At 30.2% G+C, this 23,017-nt stretch overlaps 1 protein-coding gene across 1 annotated transcript in view; it reads right to left on the reverse strand.

Moving 5' to 3' along the window:
* LOC113375005 (band 4.1-like protein 3) overlaps window positions 1–23,017 on the reverse strand; it is a 573,702-nt gene that overhangs the window by 117,806 nt on the left and 432,879 nt on the right. Inside the window, exon 4 of the mRNA XM_026614959.1 lies at window positions 15,191–15,288. Within this exon, the coding sequence (XP_026470744.1) occupies window positions 15,191–15,288 (98 nt within the window). The remainder of the gene's footprint in view (window positions 1–15,190; window positions 15,289–23,017) is intronic.

A 23,017-nucleotide genomic window follows, 5' to 3' on the forward strand; every position in this document is an offset into this window, starting at 1 on the left:
TTATTTCTAAAGTCCGGTTAGAAAAAAAGGAATATTAGCTAATTACATCCTTAATTATTTTACCGCTGAAAACAAATCTAAAGTCAAAATTACGAGTCAAGTGGCAAAAAATTGATTTTTTTTTTTTTAAACTACAAAATCTCCGATCATGCAATTTTTCTGCATGACGCTTAGAATGTTATAATTTATTTTGCTTTTAAATTAAATGACTATTGAGTATTCATTTAAATAATGTATTAAGTTTTTTTTATAAAATATAGTAGTAATTTGCCAACACAATTTCAAATATTCAAATATAACTTGGTAGCAGATAACTCAAGGGCAATGGTGAATAAATATGTTTGCAAATAACTGCTGAAAAATTAAATGAATAATGTAATTGAAACTTAATAGTCATTTAAGGTAAGAAGAGGCAGAGTACGACAAAAAATATATTACTTTAGTTATTATGCAGAAAAATTACTAGATCGGGGATTTTGTAATTTTTTCTATTTTTTGTCATTTGACCCCCAGTTTGAGTTTAGATTCGTGTTCAGCGGTGAAAACTATATTGGAAAACATATGGTGCACATACAATGAAACACATTTTTTTCGTGGACCTGTGTTATTACTGATTTTAATAAAAGATAATCCAATAATATAAATATGTTTTTATAGAAATTACAGTCAGAACTACAAAATATACACATTTCTAGTTATGACGGTAAAGGTTATACATCTGTACCAAATTCGGTCGAAATTTTTTGTACAAATTGCTGCCTGTCAATTTCTTAAGTTTTAAAGAAAACCATATTTTTCTCCTGCAAGTCTAGCAGCTCAAACAAAATATATGCCGATATTTATCATCCATGTCACAACAGTTATTTATTTGAAAATATGAGCATTTTTTGTTCTATTATATAGCATATTTTCGAGTGTATTGTCTTTTATGTGAATTATATATATGTGCTTATATAGTGATATTATATTAGGAAAATAAATATGTTAGCTTCAGCATTTAGGCATTTAGGCTATGTTGAAGTATACAGAATTGATTAATTAAAATTTAACGCAAACGACGTTGGAGAAAATGTTTCCATCTAAGTACTTTGAGGCGAAAAGGTCTACACAAAGTAATTAGATAATTTATAATTTGTAAATAAAATTATTATTTAGGGGGCGTCCATTAATCACGTGATGCTTTTAAGAACAGGGGGAGTTTGACAAAAAATCACGAAAAATCACCTGGGGGAGAGAGGGGAAATTCAAAAAATTCGTTCGGAAAATTTTACGTAACTAAAAATACACGTGATGTTTGGCGTGGGAAGGGGATTAATTCTAAATATCTCGACGTATCACCAAGAGGGAGAGGGAGTCCAAAAATCCTTAAAAAATCGATCACGTAATTAATGGACGCCCCCTTAGTTATTTTTAGTTATCAACAGGTACTTAAAAATCTTATAATAAAACTATAAATGAGAAAATATTTTAATAGTAAGTTATTTATTTATTATATATGTGTTTTAATGGATATAGTACAATGTAAACTTTATTTAAGTGGTATGTATTACTTTTTTTTTTTAAAAAAATATGTGAGGGTTGATAGAAATTGACGACAATACAACTATAAATTGATATAACTCAACTCAACTATTGAATGATAAATAAACTTGTATGTACCGTAGCTAGCTACTATAGTCATCGAATGTTCATCGACTCTTGTATCGGGCATAAACGATGTTCGAGGCGTTAGATCGTTCCCTTTTGTGCGAACTCGAACTAATTGGATGGGTAAACGTCCTTCGTGGCAGTCGGACGCTTTTGGCAAACGCCATCGCGTAACTAATAATGCCACTATAAATATACCGAATGGGTCCCTGCAGGCAATTGCTCTGCCTTCGGTGCTACGTGATGCATTGAAATTCAGACAAAGATTCGCTACTTTGCCGACGAATTAATTAGTGACGGTTTGCTGGATCGCCTAATTTGCGTTCGCACTTACATTAGTTGCTACTGCTGGTGGCGATAGTGACAGACGCTTATTCCTACGAACGTAATTGAAGCTCGTTATTTGTAAACTTGTCACATTGCGTTACTTTGATTGCCAACTTCATTTTCGAGATGCAAACGGAATACATACTTATACTTTACCTATGTTATCCTTCTGCCAATTTGACGAAACTTTCTTTTTTGCTTTCAATTTCAAAATTTATTTATAACACTATTATTAGATTAAATATTATTGAAGTAAAACTTTCTAAGCCGCGACTAGGGTGTAATAAATCCGTACAAATGCAACGTTATTAAAATGGAAAATATTTTTAGGTAATACAGATATTACAGCTGTTCAAAGAATGAGATTATATCGCCAGCAAAAAAGTAATAAAATATAAGCAGTCAATGAATGTATGTTAATTTTAATTACATGAAGTTCTTCAAATACAATTACATGATGAGTGAAGTTGAGTGAAGTTGTTTAACATAATCCACTGTGTGAACAAATATTAAAGAATTTATTAATCAGCAATTACTTCATTTCTCTAATGAAGGTTCATTTCTAAATGCTAATTACAATGACAAACCGATCATGTCATGTTTGAAGTATGACTTTAACTACATTATTGTTTATAAATATTATACATATTTTTAATGCTATTATAAATATATAAATTATAATTTATCAATATATAAATGTGTATAAAGGTTGACACTAATAAATGTGTGCATCACGAGTGTTACCATATTACTAATAAACATTATTCAAAATTGTTATATGATGTATTTATTTTTACTTAACTTAAATATGCAACTTTGCACAGTAGCAAATAAGTTTTACTTCAATCGCGTGTGATCCTTACGCGCACTCTTTTTTTTTCTATGCCAATTTTGTAATATGAGACAGGGCAGGGCAAAGGTCCAATTTGATATTTAGCAATTATACTGTGAAAACCAAAACAACTACATCAAAACTATCTAACTACGTTCAGTAAAATTACCAGATAACTCATCATTAGACAACTATTGTTTTTTTACTAATTTCCAAATATATGTCACCTGGTCCTTTTTACCCCGTGTATGGGGTCAAGAAGCAAAAAGATCCACCATATTATTTTTAATTTTAAAGATTTTTTTATAAAATGATAGCTACATAATTTAACCAATACAATACAGTTAATAATTCGGTTAAATAACAACATTAAAAATCATAACCTATACGACCTATTTAAACCTATTAAAAATTATCATCGTTTACTACGACCATAAATCTTGCTGGTATTTCTGTTTAATTGAACAAAATCAGACTATTTGCATATTGAAATATAATAATTGCAAATAAAGTGAATAAAAATTATGGTTGAAATATATATTTTATGAGCACATTTTGTATAAAAATCTTCATATAGAACTTTGTCAGAAAATTTCATCATCTAAGTTGGAATTACTATCAATTTTGCTATTCTTTTATAAAAATGCCTTTTATAACTTATTTTACATTTTATTTACTAGTTTCTTGTTGCTTGCACCTCGTCAGTATAAAGGTTTAGGTGGTCCTTTTTACGATTATATAAAAACTGTTGAAACTTTAAAAATAACAATACATACATTTCATAAAGCAATTAAATACCGTATACTTAAAAATAATAACCGTGCTCAAAACAGAAAGGCTAACAAAAAAAAATACTTTCGCTACAAAAAGATAATGTCACCGTTTATCTCGTGGTAGCAAAGTCGCTTTCAAACATTGTTGTTAAAATATTTCTAACTTTACTTGTTTTTGAGATAACTATGGCGGATCCTTTTATCAGCGGACCTTTTAGCCACGCCTTATAAATATTCACTAATTTTAAATTATTGAAAATCGTTGTTCATCTCTTTTTCATAACTTTGTACATACACCCATCAAGTATTCAGTGGCAAATTTATTTACATTATTTAAAAACTGTGATACAGACACTAAATACGAAATCAGCTTTTGTTTGCTAAGAACAAAATATAATGCAAAAATTTGAAAATGCAAATTATTCAATGCCGCTAATTTTAAGTTCCAAATGAATTTGTAGCGTAAACCTCTTCTTGATATACTAATATTATCAATAAAATTAGTTGTTAAGTCAAAAAAGTAAGGTAGCTAAAATTTTGTTGTAACATGTATTCAATCAAATCTGGTAATTTGCATTTTGATTAAAAATGTATTTACTTTATCACATTTACTTGAACGGGTGTTTGATCATAGCCTATGCATATTGCATTGTTAGGCAGCTAATGAATAATTACAATTCAGCATGATTGTTATGAAACATCATTTAAATAGTATGAACATATGTCATTCGCAGATAAATAGTCGGGTTAACATACCGTTATGAATATTACAGAGTTTTGAATAGTTGGCCGCATTATGCATTTAGTAATTAGATTATATTCTGTTGTTTCGTTCCAAATATCAAATATTCGGGACTGAATTTGGTTGTTCAGGGCGCTGTATTAAATTTACTAATGCAAAGTGATAAATCATAGTCCACATTATGCGTTCAAATTATGATGCACAGAATTAATTAAATACATAGAGATAAGTACGAAACTAAAACGCAAGTTATAATTTCTAATATATGTTATAGAAGTTGCTTTAGGACACCTTTTTCTATCCTCTCGGAGAAACGATTGAGATTTTGCAGGACAATAAATTTCAATGAGTAATATTCGAAGCGTCGGCAATGTGAAAAAAATAATATAAAATGGTCGAAATTTTCATGATTCAATATAATATAACGCACAAGTATGAATGTGCAATTATGTTATGTATAAATACGTAATTTCATATCTTATACATAAAAAATATCAAAACTATCATCGGGTTTCATTTTTTTTATATGTTTCATATCTATGTTTTATATCTATTTTTGCATTGATCATCGATATATATTGTTACTAGTCAAATGTCAAAATAATAAAAAACTATACAAATGCAGGAAAAATGTACAAAAAGTGTTAAAACATCCCTACCAAGCTCTAATAATTTTTGCCGATTAGCCAAAGATAGGTAGGTAATGCCTATAATGGTAAAAATCACCGTTTCAATATGCCAATTCCAATCACTTTCTTCAAGTGCATATTTCGTTAGTTGTTCAATGTAACCCTCAGAATTAATAATTCGGTGGGTGATAACAGTTCAAAGTAAATAATTTATTTTTAATAAATTTCAACTGAACGACCAAAGTGTTTTTCATCTTTGAGTGAAAAAATGCCAGAACGAACGTTTTATAAGGCTTCAATAATAATAAGGCCACAAACATCGCATAACGGTTTGTTATTCCTCTTCACCTTTTGGAAAACTAATAAGCAAAATTTGACAAAAAAAATGATTTTTCGACAAAAGCCAAATGAAAATTACACAGAGACCAAAAAAGAGCCACAAAGACGTACCAATCAGAAAAATAATATAAAATTGTAAAATCTTTGTAATTTAGTAATATCTAAAATTTCATCTAACAAACATCAGTATTAATTCAAACCTCAACTAAGTAACATTTCATCTATAAATCTTAACATCGTATTATTTCATTAAAATAAACAACAAATAAACTACTTATCTTCTAATAGGTCTGATATAGCCATTATCTAAATATATCTGGTCCTTCGAAAATATAAACAAAGTGTAATTTTTAATAGACTTCGGCAGCATCTCGGTGGATCACGAACTTCTTATACATTTTTGTAATCTGTCTTGTCACAACACAGATTGACATGATGAATTGCCAGTAACAAAAAGTATTGTACATTTAGACTACGTCAACAAACCTAAAAATTAAATTAAAACCGTGTAAGAGTGAAAACCGCACTTACTTAGTTGCCAACCTAATATTCAAAAATCCAACATCAAGCTAATCAAATTTGAACACATTGCGCCTTTTTATATATCTGTTTTATTATTACCTAACTTCGGAAATAGTAAAAACGATTCTGAAAATCAAATTTTATATAATATTATAATTAGTTAGATTCATAGTATAATAGTTTTGATCACAATTACGTAAGATTGGTAGTGATAATAAAAATTTATTTATTTGAAAGCTGTGTTATAATAGCATGTGTAATATTTAATTGCATTGTAATCAGATTTTCGTGACACTCGCCATACACCTGGGTTGAAAAAACCCGGCAGTGGAGCTTTTCCTGTAACGCGTGAGTAATTCCTCTCGGTCGAGTGAGACCGTGGAAAGCTGTGGAAAACTGAGTAAAATGGATTTGGTCGTGCCAGACGACGTATGCCCGACCGCCCTATGATAAATACGACGCCTCCTGCAAACTTTTAATACTGACAGGCGAAATACACTGCAGGACGAGTGTATCGCGCGAACGTTTTGTTTGTGTTGTCCTTTTAGTTAAAACACACGAAACAGAGCGAAAAGGGCTACAACAAAACGTGCCCTTGTTTATGGACGTAGTTTTCATAAAATATGAGGTGAAAGGCGAATAAAGTCTGCTGAATGCTTTTCTATTGGAGTTGTTCAATTGAATTTGTTTATTCGAACGTTGATACGGTTCGAAATAAAATAAATTTTATATTAACCTCTCAAAAGAATTGAATAAACCAATACATATACATAATGTTGTATTTTTTTGGGAAAAAGTTCATTTTTCCTTTTTTTGGTACAAACTTAATCAATCAATATTTATTAAATATATTTAAATCATATATGTTATATAAAGTACCCACGGGTAGACAAATATGTACAAAAAAAACAACAATGTAAAAAGTACTCTAAATTATTGCAATAAATAAATACTTCTGTCTGTCTGTCTGTCTACATAATGCAGAGCGGAAAAATGTCCAATTTGACTTCGATGAATTTGATATTGTGGAAACCAAAGCAATTATATCACAACAAATAATACATATCGAATAACAACTGACTATGTTCAGTAAAATTCCCAGCAAACTCCCAGTTAAACATCAGTGTATAAATGTGTTATATTTGCTGTTTTTTTTTTAAAAAAAATCTGTTGGTCCTTTTTCTCCATTGGCCGGGTAAAATGGGACGGTCAGGGGGCAAACAGGTCGAATGTCTTATTTTAAATTTTAAAAGAATTTTACGAAATAATAGCTACATTATTATTCAACTAATGCAAAATATACATTTCTTACTGTATATATCCTCGATCTAGTATTTCGTCAGAAATTTCCATCAGCAATGTTGGAATAACTATTTATTCAATTTATCTCTTTCAAAATTGTTTTAACTTGATTTATTTTCATATTTACTATTTTTCATTGTTTACACCTTCGCCAGGGTAAAGATTCAGTTGGTCCCACCCACATGTAAGCTATCAAAATTTTATAAAAAAATGTTGAATCCAGCTTAAAAATAACAATACATCTTTTAAAACTAATTTTCATTGTTTACACCTTTGCCAGGGTAAAGATTCAATTGGTCCCATCCACATGTAAGCTATAGAAATTTTATAAAAAAATGCATCTAAATGAATCTAGCTTAGAAATAACAATGCATCTCTCTAAAACATTTAAATAACGTAGACTTAAAAATTATATTAAGATCTCGCAAACTAAACAGCAGTGCTCACAACCAAAAAAACTAACAACAAAAGAAAATACTTTTGTTATGGATTTTCAAACATTGCCGTTTATCTCCCGATAGCGACGTCGTAAGAATCAAGATGATGGCAATCTTTTTTCCTCTTCTTCCAAATATTGTAGTTAAAACTAACTTAAATAACTTTGAGATATCAGTGACCGATCTTTTTACCCGCGGGTTTTTAAGCCCCGATCTACTCTATACTGTACATATGATTAAACTTTTCAACAATTCAAATTTCATGTACTTCCTCAGGCATTGTACCTAAAATGCACTTTTTAATCTTCTCAGTAAAATTGCAACATTCAACATGAAAAACAGAGTTACCATTTTTGGCACTTTTTGCCCCGTATCTTCGGAACGGCTAGACCTGCCTTCGCCAAAAACTAATCAGCACGTCTCCTTATCAATACGAATCGAATGTTTTTTGAATCATTCAAATCGCTTCATCCGTGTTCCCGAAATCGTCGACGAAAATTTGTATCCGCACACACATTCATACACGCACAAACACACACACATCCATTTTTTCCAAGGTATGCCAAAATGTTCAGAAGGTTTTAAAACGTAAAAATATATAAAAATTTTCATTTTCAATTTTTTTGCGATTACTATAACTTGCCCACGGGAAGTTAATAAAATCTCTATAAAAATCTGATCATTTCATGTGAATATGTATACAAAGCATTTTTTGGCTTCAAAATGCATTTTTATTACTGTTTCGACCATAAACCGAAAATAAATAAACATGTCTTTGCCAAAAACAAATAAGCTCTGCGCATTCAAAATTTAAATTAAAAGTATTTTGAACCAACCAACTCAAAACTTCGTTGAGATTTTAATAACATACTTACTCTACAGCGATTTAATTAAAACTATCGCGTTAGTAATTTAAAATAATGAAAATATTTATTTTAATCAAAAAGAACCTTATTCAAAAATATCGCATTACGTTAAAATTATTGCAACTCAGAAAAATAAAAAAATATTACTTTGAGATGGTCTATTGATAAATAAATATTAAATCTAAATATAATCACAAATCTAAAACTAAAAATGCCCAGTTAAAAAAGTAATACCCTATAGTAATATGTTAGGAAACAAAAATAGCCGCGATTTAAGAAAATGTTCGGGATTTTCTCAGTGAAATCCTGTCAGATTCGTTTATTCCACTGTCCGTACTTTCGTAATTGAAATGGAAGCGGAGATTCTTCTTCTCGACAATAATCCTCCCTGCAAAACATACATGATAAAGTGCATTGTTTGTTTTGTTTCTGGTTAGGTAATATAGTGCGCAGCTTTTACGAGATCAACGAAAATTGCAACTTTGTATTGCGGGAAACATGCACATATGCAGCGAAAGCAGCTTATGTGCCACTAAATTTCAAAGTTTATTCTTCCAACATCATATATGAAATATTTATAGAATAATCTGATAGAAGACATCTTCAAGAGCAGTAGAAAAACACCTAGAAAAATTTTAATTTTAAAAATATAAACTGTTCAAGCACAGACTTTATCACGTTTCAAAATATTTTTGAAGTATATAAACAAAAAGAAAATGAAGCAATTGAATATAAGAGATTAAGTGATTAAGTCACAACCATATCTAAATTGCTGTTTTTTAAAAAAATGTCCCTTTTTCCTTTTTACCCCATGGGCGGGGTAAAATGGGATAGGGTCAAGAGATCCAATATTTTATTAACTTCCCGTAGGGCAAGTTATAGTAATCGCAAAAAAATCGAAAATGAAAATTTTTATATATCTTTACGTTTCAAAGGTTTCTGAATATTTTGGCATACCTTAGAAAAAATGGATGTATGTGTGTGCGGATACAAATTTTCGTCGACGATTTCGGGAACACCGATCAACCGATTTGAATAATTCAAAAAACATTCGACTCGTATTGATAAGGAGACGTGCTGATTAGTTTTTGGAAAAGGCGGGTCTAGCCGATCCGAAGATACGGGGCTAAAAGTGCCAAAAATGGTAACTCAGTTTTTAAGAGAACGGAGCGTCCGATTTTAATAATAAACATTTTACTTGTATTGACAAGATGAAGAATTGATCAAATTTTCATGAAGGTCTAGCGGTTTCGAAGATCTAATGAAAAAAGTAAAAAAAAATGCCGTCTGGCGGTCAAAAATGATCATTAGACATATGCACAACAAATTATCAGATGTTTTATAGAGACTTTAACAATAAGTATGATTTTTTTTACATTTCTATGGGTTTCGTACCAATGCTTATCTGTTAGACGGCGGCGCGGCACTTACGCGCTTTGACATTTCGTCTCTATGCAGTTCAAGCAGTACGATTGCTTTTTTTTGTTTGGTACATTTGTTACAGACATAACACTGTAAATAACCTTGAATTGGTATTTCGTCAGTTATATTCACCAGCAGAGTTTGAATAACTATTTATTTAATTTTACTTTTTCTAACCGAATTTACATTTTAATTCAATATTTTTTATTATTCACGCCTTTGCCAGGGTCAGGGTTCAGTTGGTTCTTTTTACCCCACCCACGTATAAGCTTGTATTTAGATTATATGAAAAAACTATTGAATCTAACTTGAAATTAACAGTACATCTTATAGAACAATTGAATAACTATACCTAAAAATACTATTAAGGTCTCGTAAACTAAGCAACAATGCTCACAATCAGAAAAATTAACGAAAGAATATTCTTTTGATACGGATTTTCAAATATTGCCGTTCATCTTATAATAGCGAAGTTGTAAGAATCAAGGTGATCTTTTTCACTCTGCTTTCAAATATAGTTGTCAAAAAATTCCTAACTTTACTTGTTTTTGAGATATTGGTGGAGAACCTTTTCACCAGCGGTCCTTTAAGCCTTGCTCTACCCTATGTTTAAATATGTTTTCTAATAGAGTTTATATCGACTTTTTTCATCTATCAGAATCCTAGCAAGAATCATGTATTAATGTACTATCATACTGAAACAACATCATAGTAATGACAATATTAAAAGAATCCGATGGAAGTCTCAAATTCGATAGCGCAATAAGTTTCCGTAATAATTAATGGCATCGAAAGGTACAATTCAAATAAACTGTCCGATTATAATCTCATAAATCGCGTCAATAATGTAATTAATAACGTTCGTGGCGAGGAATTACGTAGGGAATGGTTTAAAGGCCTCCCGAGCATGTGAACGGATTTGTTTTTATTCGGGCAACGCGATACGCGCACTTACTGTGCTATAAAGCACAATAACTCTTGTGCTCCGAGTATTTATCAAGTTGATGTTTATTGGCCTCTTTACCGGTAATAATTAGTCAGGCGGACGCTTCGAAAAATTACAGGTTTTGCGATCCTTTTGAAGAATGGCCAACGGTTCTGGCTAATTGGCTTAATTCTGTTTGACCAGAAATCTTTGAATGCAAACAGTCTCTGATGAAAAATTACACTATTATTATACAATTATTTCAATACATATTATGTTAATTTAGTTCACTGCCACTTAAATACTTGGACCTTGCATTTAATGTACGAGAAAATCGTCGGGTCACGAATGGATCATTCAACGAGTGCCTGTATGATTTTATAAATATATATTGTAGTGGTATTCACCCTTTACAATAATTATAAATAATATTATAAATTCGATATAACAGTCAATATGAAAGACGCATTACGTTGCTGACTCACAGCTCATAGATTGTATTAGAGATAAGCAACATTGTATGCAAGCCTGTAACGGTCTATAACCACAAACTACATCTAAAGTAAACAAGTATGAATCATTGTAACGTAATTTTCTAGAAGGATGATTACGTCATCATCAGAGATTATAAAAAGCCTGAAGACGATGGAATGAGTGTTCATTCTTGACTAAGACGCCAAACAGTTCACATCACTTTTATCAATTGTGTATTAAGTGTAACCAAGTAATGAAGTAAATAAAAATTAATAAATGTCTTCAGAAGTTTAATTAAATATTCCACAGTAAAAAGCTTAGGATAGCAGCAGAAGAACCTAATTTTAATTGTTGACATCGTTGGTGACGCAACATAATTGTTGGCGACGGATCCACAACATAATTTGTTGACAGCCCAGGGTGCACAACAATATTTATTCCGTAAATAAAAAATTCATTTATTATATAGAGTAGAACGTGGCTTAAAAGTCCGCGGGTAAAAAAGTCCACCATCGATATCTCAAAAAGCAGTTGAAGTTAAGTTTTTTAACTACGATATTTTAAAGTAGAGGAAAAAGATGTATAACCAGCCATCAATAGACAGATAGTTGTATAACCTTAATTCTTACGACGTTTATATCGGGAGATAAACGGCAATGTTTGAAAATCCAAAACAAAAATATTTTCTTTTGTTAGTTTTTTTGGGCATGAGCACTGTTGTTTAGTTTATGACACCTTAAAATAATTTTTGAGTATACGTTATTTATTGTTTTATGAAATGTATTGTTAATTTTAAGTTAGATTCAATCGTTTTTTATATAACTTCTACAAAAGCTTACATCTGGGTGAGGTGAAAAAGACCAACTGAACCTTCACCCTAGCAAAAGTGTGAAAAATAAAAAGTAGCAAATAAAGAAGTAAATTAAGTTAAAATAAGCAATTTTATAAGAGATAAATAAAATAAATAGTTATTCCAACTCTACTGATAAATATTTCTGACAAAATACCAGATCAAGGTTATTTACAGTGTTATCTCAATAAACAATGCACCCATGAAATTTAATTTTTGCATTTGCTGAATAATGTAGTTATTATTTTGTAAAATCCCTTCAAAATTAAATTACAACATTGAACCTGTTTAACTCCTGGCCGTCCTAATTTACTCTCTAAGTTACAAATTTTTGAAAAACAGCAAAAAACACATTTCTACAATAATGAATTAGCTGGGATTCTTACCGAACAAAGTCAGATAGTTGAATGTTTAGTGCCTGTTATTGGTTTTCATGATATAATTACATAAAGTTAATTTGACCTTTGTGCCCCGCCCAACCCTGTTTGTTTCACGATTGTCATCAATTGTAGTACTAGAAATGCTATTCACGGTAACGGTTCCAAAATTTAGATGAACAAAAGTAATGAAAATCAACTTTTTGTATTAAGCAATCCATAATCTCTTATACGAGGCACCCCTGTCAGACTGAGATATGGAAATGTATATATTGCTAAATAAATAAATAATAATAATAAAAAAACTACAATAGCCGAAAAATAGTAACAATTTCACGAAAGCTCTAGGTTGCATTAAAAGCTCATATTTTCCAAACAACGTGACATTTTTTTTTCATATATTTTTAAGGGCATTACAGTCAATACTATCTATCATCCTGTTTACAAAAAACAAATTGAATTAAACCCAGATAACAAAGTACATTTACTGTGCTAAAATTCATTTTAAATTTATGATAACTCTGAAATTGGTTTATTAAAATGATTCACCGCAGACAGCGCTCTTTATGACAAAATAATTAACATAATCACAAATGTCATATTCTCTAAACCATGTAAGTCTTTGAAGCTCTAGTTAATTAATAATAAGATACCCTAAAACATTTATCCCCTTAAGCGTTGATCACTTACGAGAGATGCTTTTCATACATACATGAGTAGAATTACATTCTGAAATTATTATCACGTATGCCATGTTACATAGACGACTATGTAGAATCTACATTGTAGATCCTAATATAGATACATTATGATCGTACATAGGTACACACAAAGGTACATACACTGTATGTATACGATATAGTATATTTATTCCCGGTGTAGTTTCAGTTCTCTAACTAAATAAATAATTTTATACTTTTAGATTAACATACGATGTGTGTTCAAAAAGTACCCGGAATTACTAATAATTAAATTTCGCGGGTCTGGAGTGTCTGATTGTCAAAATTTTTTTTTTATTGTGTTGGTATACATGCCCCTAAAGTACGATGAAATTTTCAGCTATATTCACTGTTTACTTTGTCTGTGGTAGTCGCTAAGGTTCGACGTGTTTTTCTGAGCTCGGCGATTTTTACAATGGAAGAATTGAAAAGTCAAAGAATTTGTATTAAATTTTGCGTAAAAAATGAAATAAAGTGTTGCAAAGTGCAAAAATTCACCAGATATGGCTCCGTGTGACTTTTTCCTATTCCCAAAGTTGAAGAGACCCATGAAAGGACGGCGGTTTTCCTCGATTGAAGAAAATCGCTGAGAGTGCTCAAGGACATATCAAAAAGTGAATATCAAGGGTGCTTCGAAAATTGGAAAAAACGCTGGCATAAGTGTATTATATCTGGGGGGGACTACTTTGAAGGGGACCACATTAATGTAGACGAATAAATAAATATTTTTTTGAAAAAACGAAAATTCCGGGTACTTTTTGAACAGACCTCGTATAAACTGTCTCTGAATAACATTATGAATGAGTTCGAATATTTATTTTATTCTGGGTTTTAAGAAAAAAAAATCACTGATTTGTTTGTGGCAAAACTTGCCCTTCTACATGTTTATTTTAAGAAAATAATGGGACAACTGCGAATAACACTCAAAACTAAAAAAAATAATAAATCGAAGTAGTTAGTAATTTTTAGTAATTTTTCAAAACCACAGACCATTAGTTTCACAGTTTAAAATATGTAAACAAATTTTTAATAATAAATAATTGATTTCAATTCGGATAATAATAAAATCAGTTCAATAAAATCTGTAAGCAATGATACACGAAGACAAATGCCGATAATTAAATTATTGGCGTTTCCAATAGACATATAACCTATTTCTCTAAGAATATTATTAATTCGAAATATTCGTAAATTATGAAAATAAATATTAATTTATATATAGTGCAAACTCGAGTATATTTCGACTATAATTACACGGTTTCGCGATTATTTGAACTACATATTAATATTACATTACCAGTAGAATTCATTGTTCATCGACATATCATAGCTCGAAAATTACCAAATAAAAAAGATCAAATATTTTAAAAGAATTAATTATGATTTAGTAAATACACATTCTTTTCAATAAAGATTCATTTGTTTTCTATTTCTGATTTCGTTATTTCTTATACATATTAAAAATTCTGACGAGTAACTAGTACACGTTTCAGACAAATGGGATGATATAGCTTCTAAAGCTTTTTTAACAGTTTTTTTTAAGAAAACACTCTGATGCAGAAAGTTTAGTCGAATGCCATTGAATTTACATTAAAAAATATTAATTTTCAATTGAGTAAAATTAGTTTAAGTAACTAAGTAAAATAACAAATGTAATCGGTAGGATCTGAATTTCTGAAGATAATAACTCCATTAGTATAAATTTTGTATTTTCTTTCGATACATCAACATAATTACTGCTACTGGAAACCTTCGATCACTCACGGAAATCAGCCCAACTGACTTATTATGAAACATATATATGTGTATATTTCTATATGATTTAGGTTATGTTCTCAAACGATAATATTATATTAGCAGTCCAATAAATCACATATTTGTACAAGGGGTGAATATTTTTCAAAACAAACGAGATCAATGTAAATATTGTTTCGTTCATCATATAAGCACATTAATGATCAAATTCGTATGACCATGAGCTTCAAAAAGTAAAAAAAATCTACTTACATTGAACGATGTATGCACCAAGTTCTGCAGCTAAATCAAATGATACCGGCAATCTTCCACGTAAGATATCTTGCTTGACTTGCAGGAATAACTGATATCTGAAAGAAAAGTATGGTTGTAGTAATTCTGTCATATTTAAATAATTTATTAAAATTGAAAATAGAATTAATATGCTATTTATATACTTTTCATTTTGTTAAGGATGGGGGTTGGTTAGACCCTTTCGGAATAGCTTATCGTATTTGATTCAACAGCTATTCCGAGGATTTGGTATAATTGAATATATTAAGAAAAAAACTCGATGTTCTCTGCTTTGTCGGCGGCCCAGTCGGAAGGCGGCTTGAAGTCCGGAATTCTCAGATCGCTTGGAATTGGACGCTGAGGAAGAAATTAACTCCAAGAACACAAATAAGGAACACTGGCTGCGACTAATAATGTATTTATTTACTAAAATAATATCTAATTCTCCGAAATATACCACAAAACTTTTTTTTTTTTTTTTTTTTTTATTTCCATCTAAATTACAACTGCCTGAGAAGGCATTCAGTAATTGTTGTGATTAGTTATTAAATAAGTTTTTAAAATACTACCCATTGGTAGTATTTTAAGTTAGTATAATAAATATGAATATATGACAATAATTGCAAGCTGATAATAAATATAAATATGTGAGAATAATTACAAGCACTATACTAGATATATAACTATGCTAAGTCTAGTGGATCTAATCTTTTTAGTCTCTTGACAGTGTTCGCAGAAAGTAGGTCCTTTGCTAGTTCATTTGGATGGTTCTCCAATCTTGACTTATAATTTCACAAAACTAATACGGAAAACACAAGTAAAACGTCGTACGTGACAAGCGAGACAGCGAGAGCTCATAAACGCTCATGATTAGCGTTTATATCCAAAATCTTTTTCTTTCGGGATTGTCAGAGACTAAAACATTGTCTGATTCGGACAAATGTCGTCTGGCGCCATCTAACGTCGTTCTGGCGCAAACACATTTTATGAATATCTTTATAATATACTTTTTGTTGTCCTAAAATAAAGAAAAGTCAAATATGTATCCATTAGGTTATAATATTGCTATTTTTTCTATTATTAGTTTATTAGTATTTTGAACAGCAATCAGAACTTAAGAGTTCTATAAGCTGTTGTTATGATTTGACTTAATACTGTACTAGATTTCTACAGATGTCAACCCAAACAATTGTCCTATCATCGAACTCAGGACCTCTGATTCAGGCCCAGTTATTCTAGCCACTTACCTACGAGCGAATCCATATTGGTAAATGATTTTCTTATTTACTATTCCGGAAATTTACACTACAATGATCCACTGCATTTAATATTCATATAAAAGGTCTTTTTATTTTAGATCGAATCGATTTTGATATTATCCAAAAAATAATAATAGCTATAATAACAAATTTAATTTTAACTAAGCTGGATAACTTTTGTGTTGTTGACTAAATTGTGTTCGCTTAATTGAATTTGTTATTCACAATAGATATAGATCATCATCAATCTATCAAATTCTGTACGACATTTATAATTATATCAACTGATACAACTAATAAATTTCATACGATTCGCTTTTAATATTATTCTTTGTTTAAATATTTGGTCAATGTAAAATAATTGGTTCCGAGCTCATCATCAAAGCCTGGACAGCGTTCGTGCATTTTTGCATCGGAACATAATTAAAAAAATTTAATTGCGAAAGGGATAAAAAATAATTGCAAATTACATTTAATATGTGCACATTTCGACTCGTCGATATTGCCGCGCGAATTGGATGCAACGAACAATTATTAATTTTGCCCGACGCGGATTGAATAGCTAATATAGCTTGTAGCTAAAACACTTGCAGCCGTCAGAATCACACACTCGTTGCGGAGGAGTTAGTAAGAGTCAAATGAACGAAAACAATTGATTCAATCCCGGCGAAGCAATTTCAGCTCCCGAACGGCGGCACCTCGACAGAATGCAATATGCATAATCTGCAGGCGACAGCACCAATTGGCTCGGAACGCAGGGAATCGAATACAAAATTGTTTTAGTTTCCACTGAGATGCGCGTAACATATAACTTGTCAAAATTCATAATAACTGCCGCAAATTGTTATAATACGTTTGCTTCCCTTTACGGGGCCAGAAATGCGATATAATTAGGATATCAATAAAACGTAAAATTTAACAAAAGATTGTCTTACGACTAATAAAATGTTATTGTATATAATTATTGATAAATTTTTATATTATACTCTAATTATAAATATTTTGAAAAACATTTGACTATTATCCTGCCTCATTACTATCATGCCAATTATGTGATATTTCGTCCAGCAGCCTAAATGCAAGTCATTTCGTGTTTATTTTTCCATACAGTAATACATAGCTTAACGCGGAGGATAAGGGAAAGTCCCGTAACGCCGGACGGCACCAAGCACCGGACACTCTATTTAACTCGTGCCTGTGACGCACACGGCCACGGCGAGAGCAACCCTTTCCTGTTTTAGGAGCAAAATCACGGCGTCACCTAAATATCAATGGAAGTAATTCTAGTGTATTTATGCATTTATATTTGAGTGGCATTCAATGATAAAAGTAGTACTTGATTGCTATCCGTGAAATGGTAGAATATTATTAGATATTTTAACCAATTTTAGTAGGTGCAACCAAATGAACGAAAATGTGTGTTTCTTAGCACCGGACACTAAGTCGTCCCATAGTGCCGGACAGTAAACATATTGATATTTCTTGTGAGAATTTACGTAATTTATTTCAATTATTTAATTTTGTTCTGTATGAGTGCTAACGGTCACTACATACCCCCCATTTTTCGTATTTCCTAGTCAAAGAATGAAAAGCTTAGTGAATGCAACAGCTGAGAACATCGGTGTGGCCCAGCCAAAAGGGTGGATAAATAGTGACTTTTTTTGCAATATCTAAGAATATTCATCAAAGACACATGTGCAAACATTCCAGAGCGTGAAGATGGCTACATATGTAATCAATGCAGGTTATTTTGAAATGTCCGGTCTAGGTGCCACTGTTTAAAATCTTCTTTTTTGATAGCAAAGTTTGATTGATAGTATTAATTATTTTTTAGCAAAGATTGCGGTTTTGTTAATTTAGTTTGATTTCTAACTTTATTATCTAACATAAATCATAATTTAATAAACATTTCGTAAAATATTAATTTTTTGATTTATTTATAAATAACCTTAGGTGTCCGCCACTTGGGGACTTCCCCCTACGTTCCATAAAAGTTGAGCTCAATGCGAAACAGGGCTAAATGAGGCTATCTTTACATGGAAATGTTGGTATTAAATTCTAAAAGTATGTTTTTTTTTAATAAAAATGAAACCAAACATTAATTTCTTAAAGCCCAAATTAATACTACGTTATTATTTCTTGCAAAAATAAAAACAAAATATAAATTAAAAACAAATATTCTTGAAAAAACAAAGTCAGCCATAATTAGACTTCCGCGTTTTCAGTGTTCTGCTTTTTTGTGACAAAAGCATCTAATGCTGTTTGCCTTTTTGTTTTGCGTTGTTTTCTTAAAAGTTCTTCATAAACGGGTAGAGCATCTCTTATAAAACGCCCTGCTTTTGAGCTTCTGTCAAAATTCTGATCATTTTCAATGAATTGATCCATTATTAGACAAACTTCTTTTTATAAACGCAATCGAAAGTTCTTTTTGCTCTTCCTCTGAATCCCGGCTGTCAACTTCTTCTTGTTCAGTTATTTCCTTGATGAGCTTACCATTAAAAAAACTGCCTGCTTTTTGAATTATTTCTTTGACATCTGTCATATTTCAACCTGGGTTTCCCTTCAAAACCTTGGTTGAAATAGGAGAGCGCTAAACCGAAACAGCGCTAAACGAAACGGCGTTAAACAGGGTATTACTGTATATACTACGAAATATCGAGGGGATACCAAAAATGATTCAAAGATTTACTATGCAATTCAGAGATTATGTGATAATTTGAAAATATTTAGTATTTAAAAAAAACCGCTTCATAATCGAAAGGGTCCGTTTCGAATAACTTGATATACACCAGAAATGATATCTATTCACACTTGAAAATAGAGACCAAAATATGTTTTCAAGTCAAGTTAGCTGTTTCCTTCGAAATACCATAAGAACAACGTCAATCAGGATTGAACTAAATATTGTAGGTAAATAAGTATTGAAGTATAGTTTATTGTAATCTCTATTTTTCCTGCTATCACATGCAAAAATCAACATCATTTATTTAAATAATAATAAAATCTGAAAACTACATGGTGTTATTTACATAGTATATAACGGATTGTATGAAATATGATCCGTGAATAAACGTGCATTTTTAAACAAATTTTAAATATTTTTAATTTTTCACTCTAGCTGAACTTGATAAAACGCCAAACCATTTGTTATATAAAAATATGAAAATTTTACTTGTAGTTGAAATAAATGCGATTGATTCGTAGAGCGAATCATGTATGTCTTCAATAAAAACGTTAGATATTTTAATGATAAGCATTAATTGTAGCTAACAGACCAAGTTTTAGTAAATAGAAATACACATAGTGTTAAAATCTCTGAATAAAATCCAATGATCTAATAAAATAAGTTTACATAAACTATATAGCTACTCAAGTCGTTAATTTTTTACTCAGAAATGATCCCTTCAGAAACAGTTCAACCCGCCTCAACCAATAATCAATGAATGCTCGACAAATTGTCAATATGAGACGAATCTATTTTCTGAATTGGTTGAGTTGTGCTTCCCTAAATAAAACCCATGTTTAATTAGCAATAAAATTTGTAAGATTTTTTATTTAGAAACTATTAAAAAGTAACATCTTAAATTTTATATGTAACTAGATTGTATACCATTTTAAATTATTGCGTTCTATTCTACGTAAATCATTGCGACAATCGAAATTTAAAATTTAAATTAACTTCTTAATTAACATACCGATTTGATTTATAAATGTATCAATTAATAAAATGTGTCGCGTATTAATCTAATGCCACGAAATGTGTTGTTATTCGAAATAAACAATAAGCGTGGGCTAAATTCTGTATAATTCGGCCCGGAGGCGTTCCAGATCGTTTCGATAAAAGTGATTTATTTTGTACATGTATCTTGTGCCGTCGTCCATGACGAGATTGATAAATTGCCACTTGCCCAAACCTATTGATATCAAGTTCATATTGTTTTAGTTGTTACTACCTCTCTATGTGCATATTTTAAAAATGAGAACGACAATTACAAACCGTCAACAGGAAAAAATCATGTCCGCAATGTAGAGTTTGAATGATAAAACGATATAATAATACGCATAAACCACAATTTTCCATAAGCCATAAATGATTAAATTTTGAAATGATAAAATATCAACAAATTCTCATTTTACCCCTCTTTGAGTTAATTATAATATTTAGAAACTATTTTTAAATTTTTAGTATTCAACCACACATTCTTTATGAACAATGATTTAGAGTCCATATAAATTAAATTACTTAAAGAATCCTTGGCTGCTTTTTATTTTATACGAAATTATAAAAAGGAAAATATTTTTAACAAAAAGAAGAACGTAACTGAAATTTGGCAAATACAAACAAAGAAAATCTTAAAAACTTTAGCATAATGTGAGTTTTATATAAAAACCATATATAACGATAAATAGTAGAGTATACTTCTAGTAAACCTGAAAGGCAAGTAAAATCAAAAAGTCATTGGTTAACTATCACAAGTTCCTCTAAATTTACTTCAGCATTTAAATAATAGTAAATATGTTTTGAATTATAAATTAAAACAGTTATTTCATAAAAATTTCTACATTTCATAATTATTGGTCTAGTTTATGTCTTATAGGCTATTACTAATATTCTTTCAACCAAGAATATCCATAATAACCAAGTTCAAGTTTAAATGTCTAATTTTTTTTAACTCTGTTTTATTCAGAAATCAGAAATACATAAGGATTCTTATAAGCTAAATTGACAATATTTGAGAGCAATGTCTAAAAAGAACTCCAGTGAGATCTTCTTAGATTAACAATTGAAAAGATAATGTTACATTGAAGCTAATCTAAGACTAAATCTAAAGGCCAATTTTGAAATGGTGATAATTTTCCATTATGTAAACAATAGAATATTCAAAACAAAGTATACAGTTTTTTAATTGCGATCATCTATAGCTCTATAATTATAAAGTATCCGGAAAAACGAGGAATACAACTGTTAGTTTCTACATCTAAAATAAGCAAAACAATGAAATAGACAAAACATCTTTGTCGTATTGGTTTGACCAAGTAAAGAATATATGCAACAGGCAGAAATCTACCCGAAGATTTTTTGGATAAACCATAGTACAATGTAAAGACAAGTAAATACATTTGCTTTATAAAAGTTCTTGTAATCTGTGTTTGAATACACTCAGCAAATATGCTTTTTATGTTAATTGGATTATAATTGTAGATTTTAATTACTCTGTTCCATATCTGCTGTTACCATCTATAACTATACATAGTGGCCTTCATCGTTCGGCGTAATCATTACATCACAAACCGAACCCTCGATGACAGGAGGGAATAATCAGTTTCGACTGTATAATCATGAAGATTATGATCTAATCCGTCAACAACTCCAAGATATATTGCATGCAACATACATTAGAGTAGTGTATTAATAAATTAGAGATAATACAGTCGAATATTCTTTTATATAAGGGTTCGTATATGAATCCAAGACTTATCGATCCAATATAATATATATATACAGAGTATCCTAGAACTCAACATCAAGCCGAAACAGGGTGACATAATTGTTTGTAACTATCATGAAAATAAATATAAAAAAAATTATCCCATTCAGTTTAAAAGTTTTCAGCTCTCAAGTATAACTTAGAGTTTTGGTCAAACTGCGACTATTTTTCGGTTATTGTGATCAATTTTGATTGTTTTTGTTCATTTGAACTTTGGAACCATAAACCTAATTAACATTTCTAAGACCACATTAAAAAATATTGAACTGATTGTAGGTGGAATGCCTTAGCAAATTTTGTGTTACTTTTGGTTTTTATTTTTGCACTAGTTTTTTTTTGAGTATGGAACTCTTGAGTATTGTACCATTATGGAATTTTGATTAAAAGCGCAAACTTAAAATAGAACTGCCAAAGGAGTTTAGTAGGTACATTTTTTTAAAAAAAACGTCTTTTCAAATCTATTAATTTTGAAAATTATTTCTAAAAACGGTAAAAACGTTCACAACAAATATGTCGAAAATATATAAAGTTAAAAATTTTTTAAAAACAATATTTAAAAGCAAAGGGCAAACGATGTTTAAAAATTTATGAATTCTTACAACGTCGCTGTCAAGAGATTAACAATCATGTTTGAATATCTATAACAAAAGTTATTTCTCTCATTGTTAGTTTATTTGGTTATGAGCAGTTGTTAGGTCACGAGACCTTAATATAATATTTAAGTAAAAAATATTTCATTTTTTATAAGATCTATTATTAATTTTAAGTTATATTCAACTTTTTTTTATATAACCTCTATAAAATCTAACATATAGGTGGGGTAAAAAGAACCAACTTAATCTTTACTTTTGTGGTAAGTTGTAAACAGTGAGAAAATAGTAAATGAAAAAGTAAATCTAGTTAAAAAGGCAATCCATAAAAAATTAATAAAATTAAAAGCTGATAAATATTTCTGACAAAGGTTGTATACAGGGTTATCTTTGTAAAAAATGTGCCCATAAAATTTATATAGTGCATCGGTTGAATAATATAGGTAATATTTCGTAAAATCCCTTTAA

Source organism: Ctenocephalides felis, unplaced genomic scaffold (assembly GCF_003426905.1).
Source record: "Ctenocephalides felis isolate EL2017-DRISC unplaced genomic scaffold, ASM342690v1 CF-g0.4_SCAFFOLD_01886, whole genome shotgun sequence".
Lineage (NCBI taxonomy): Eukaryota > Metazoa > Arthropoda > Insecta > Siphonaptera > Pulicidae > Ctenocephalides > Ctenocephalides felis.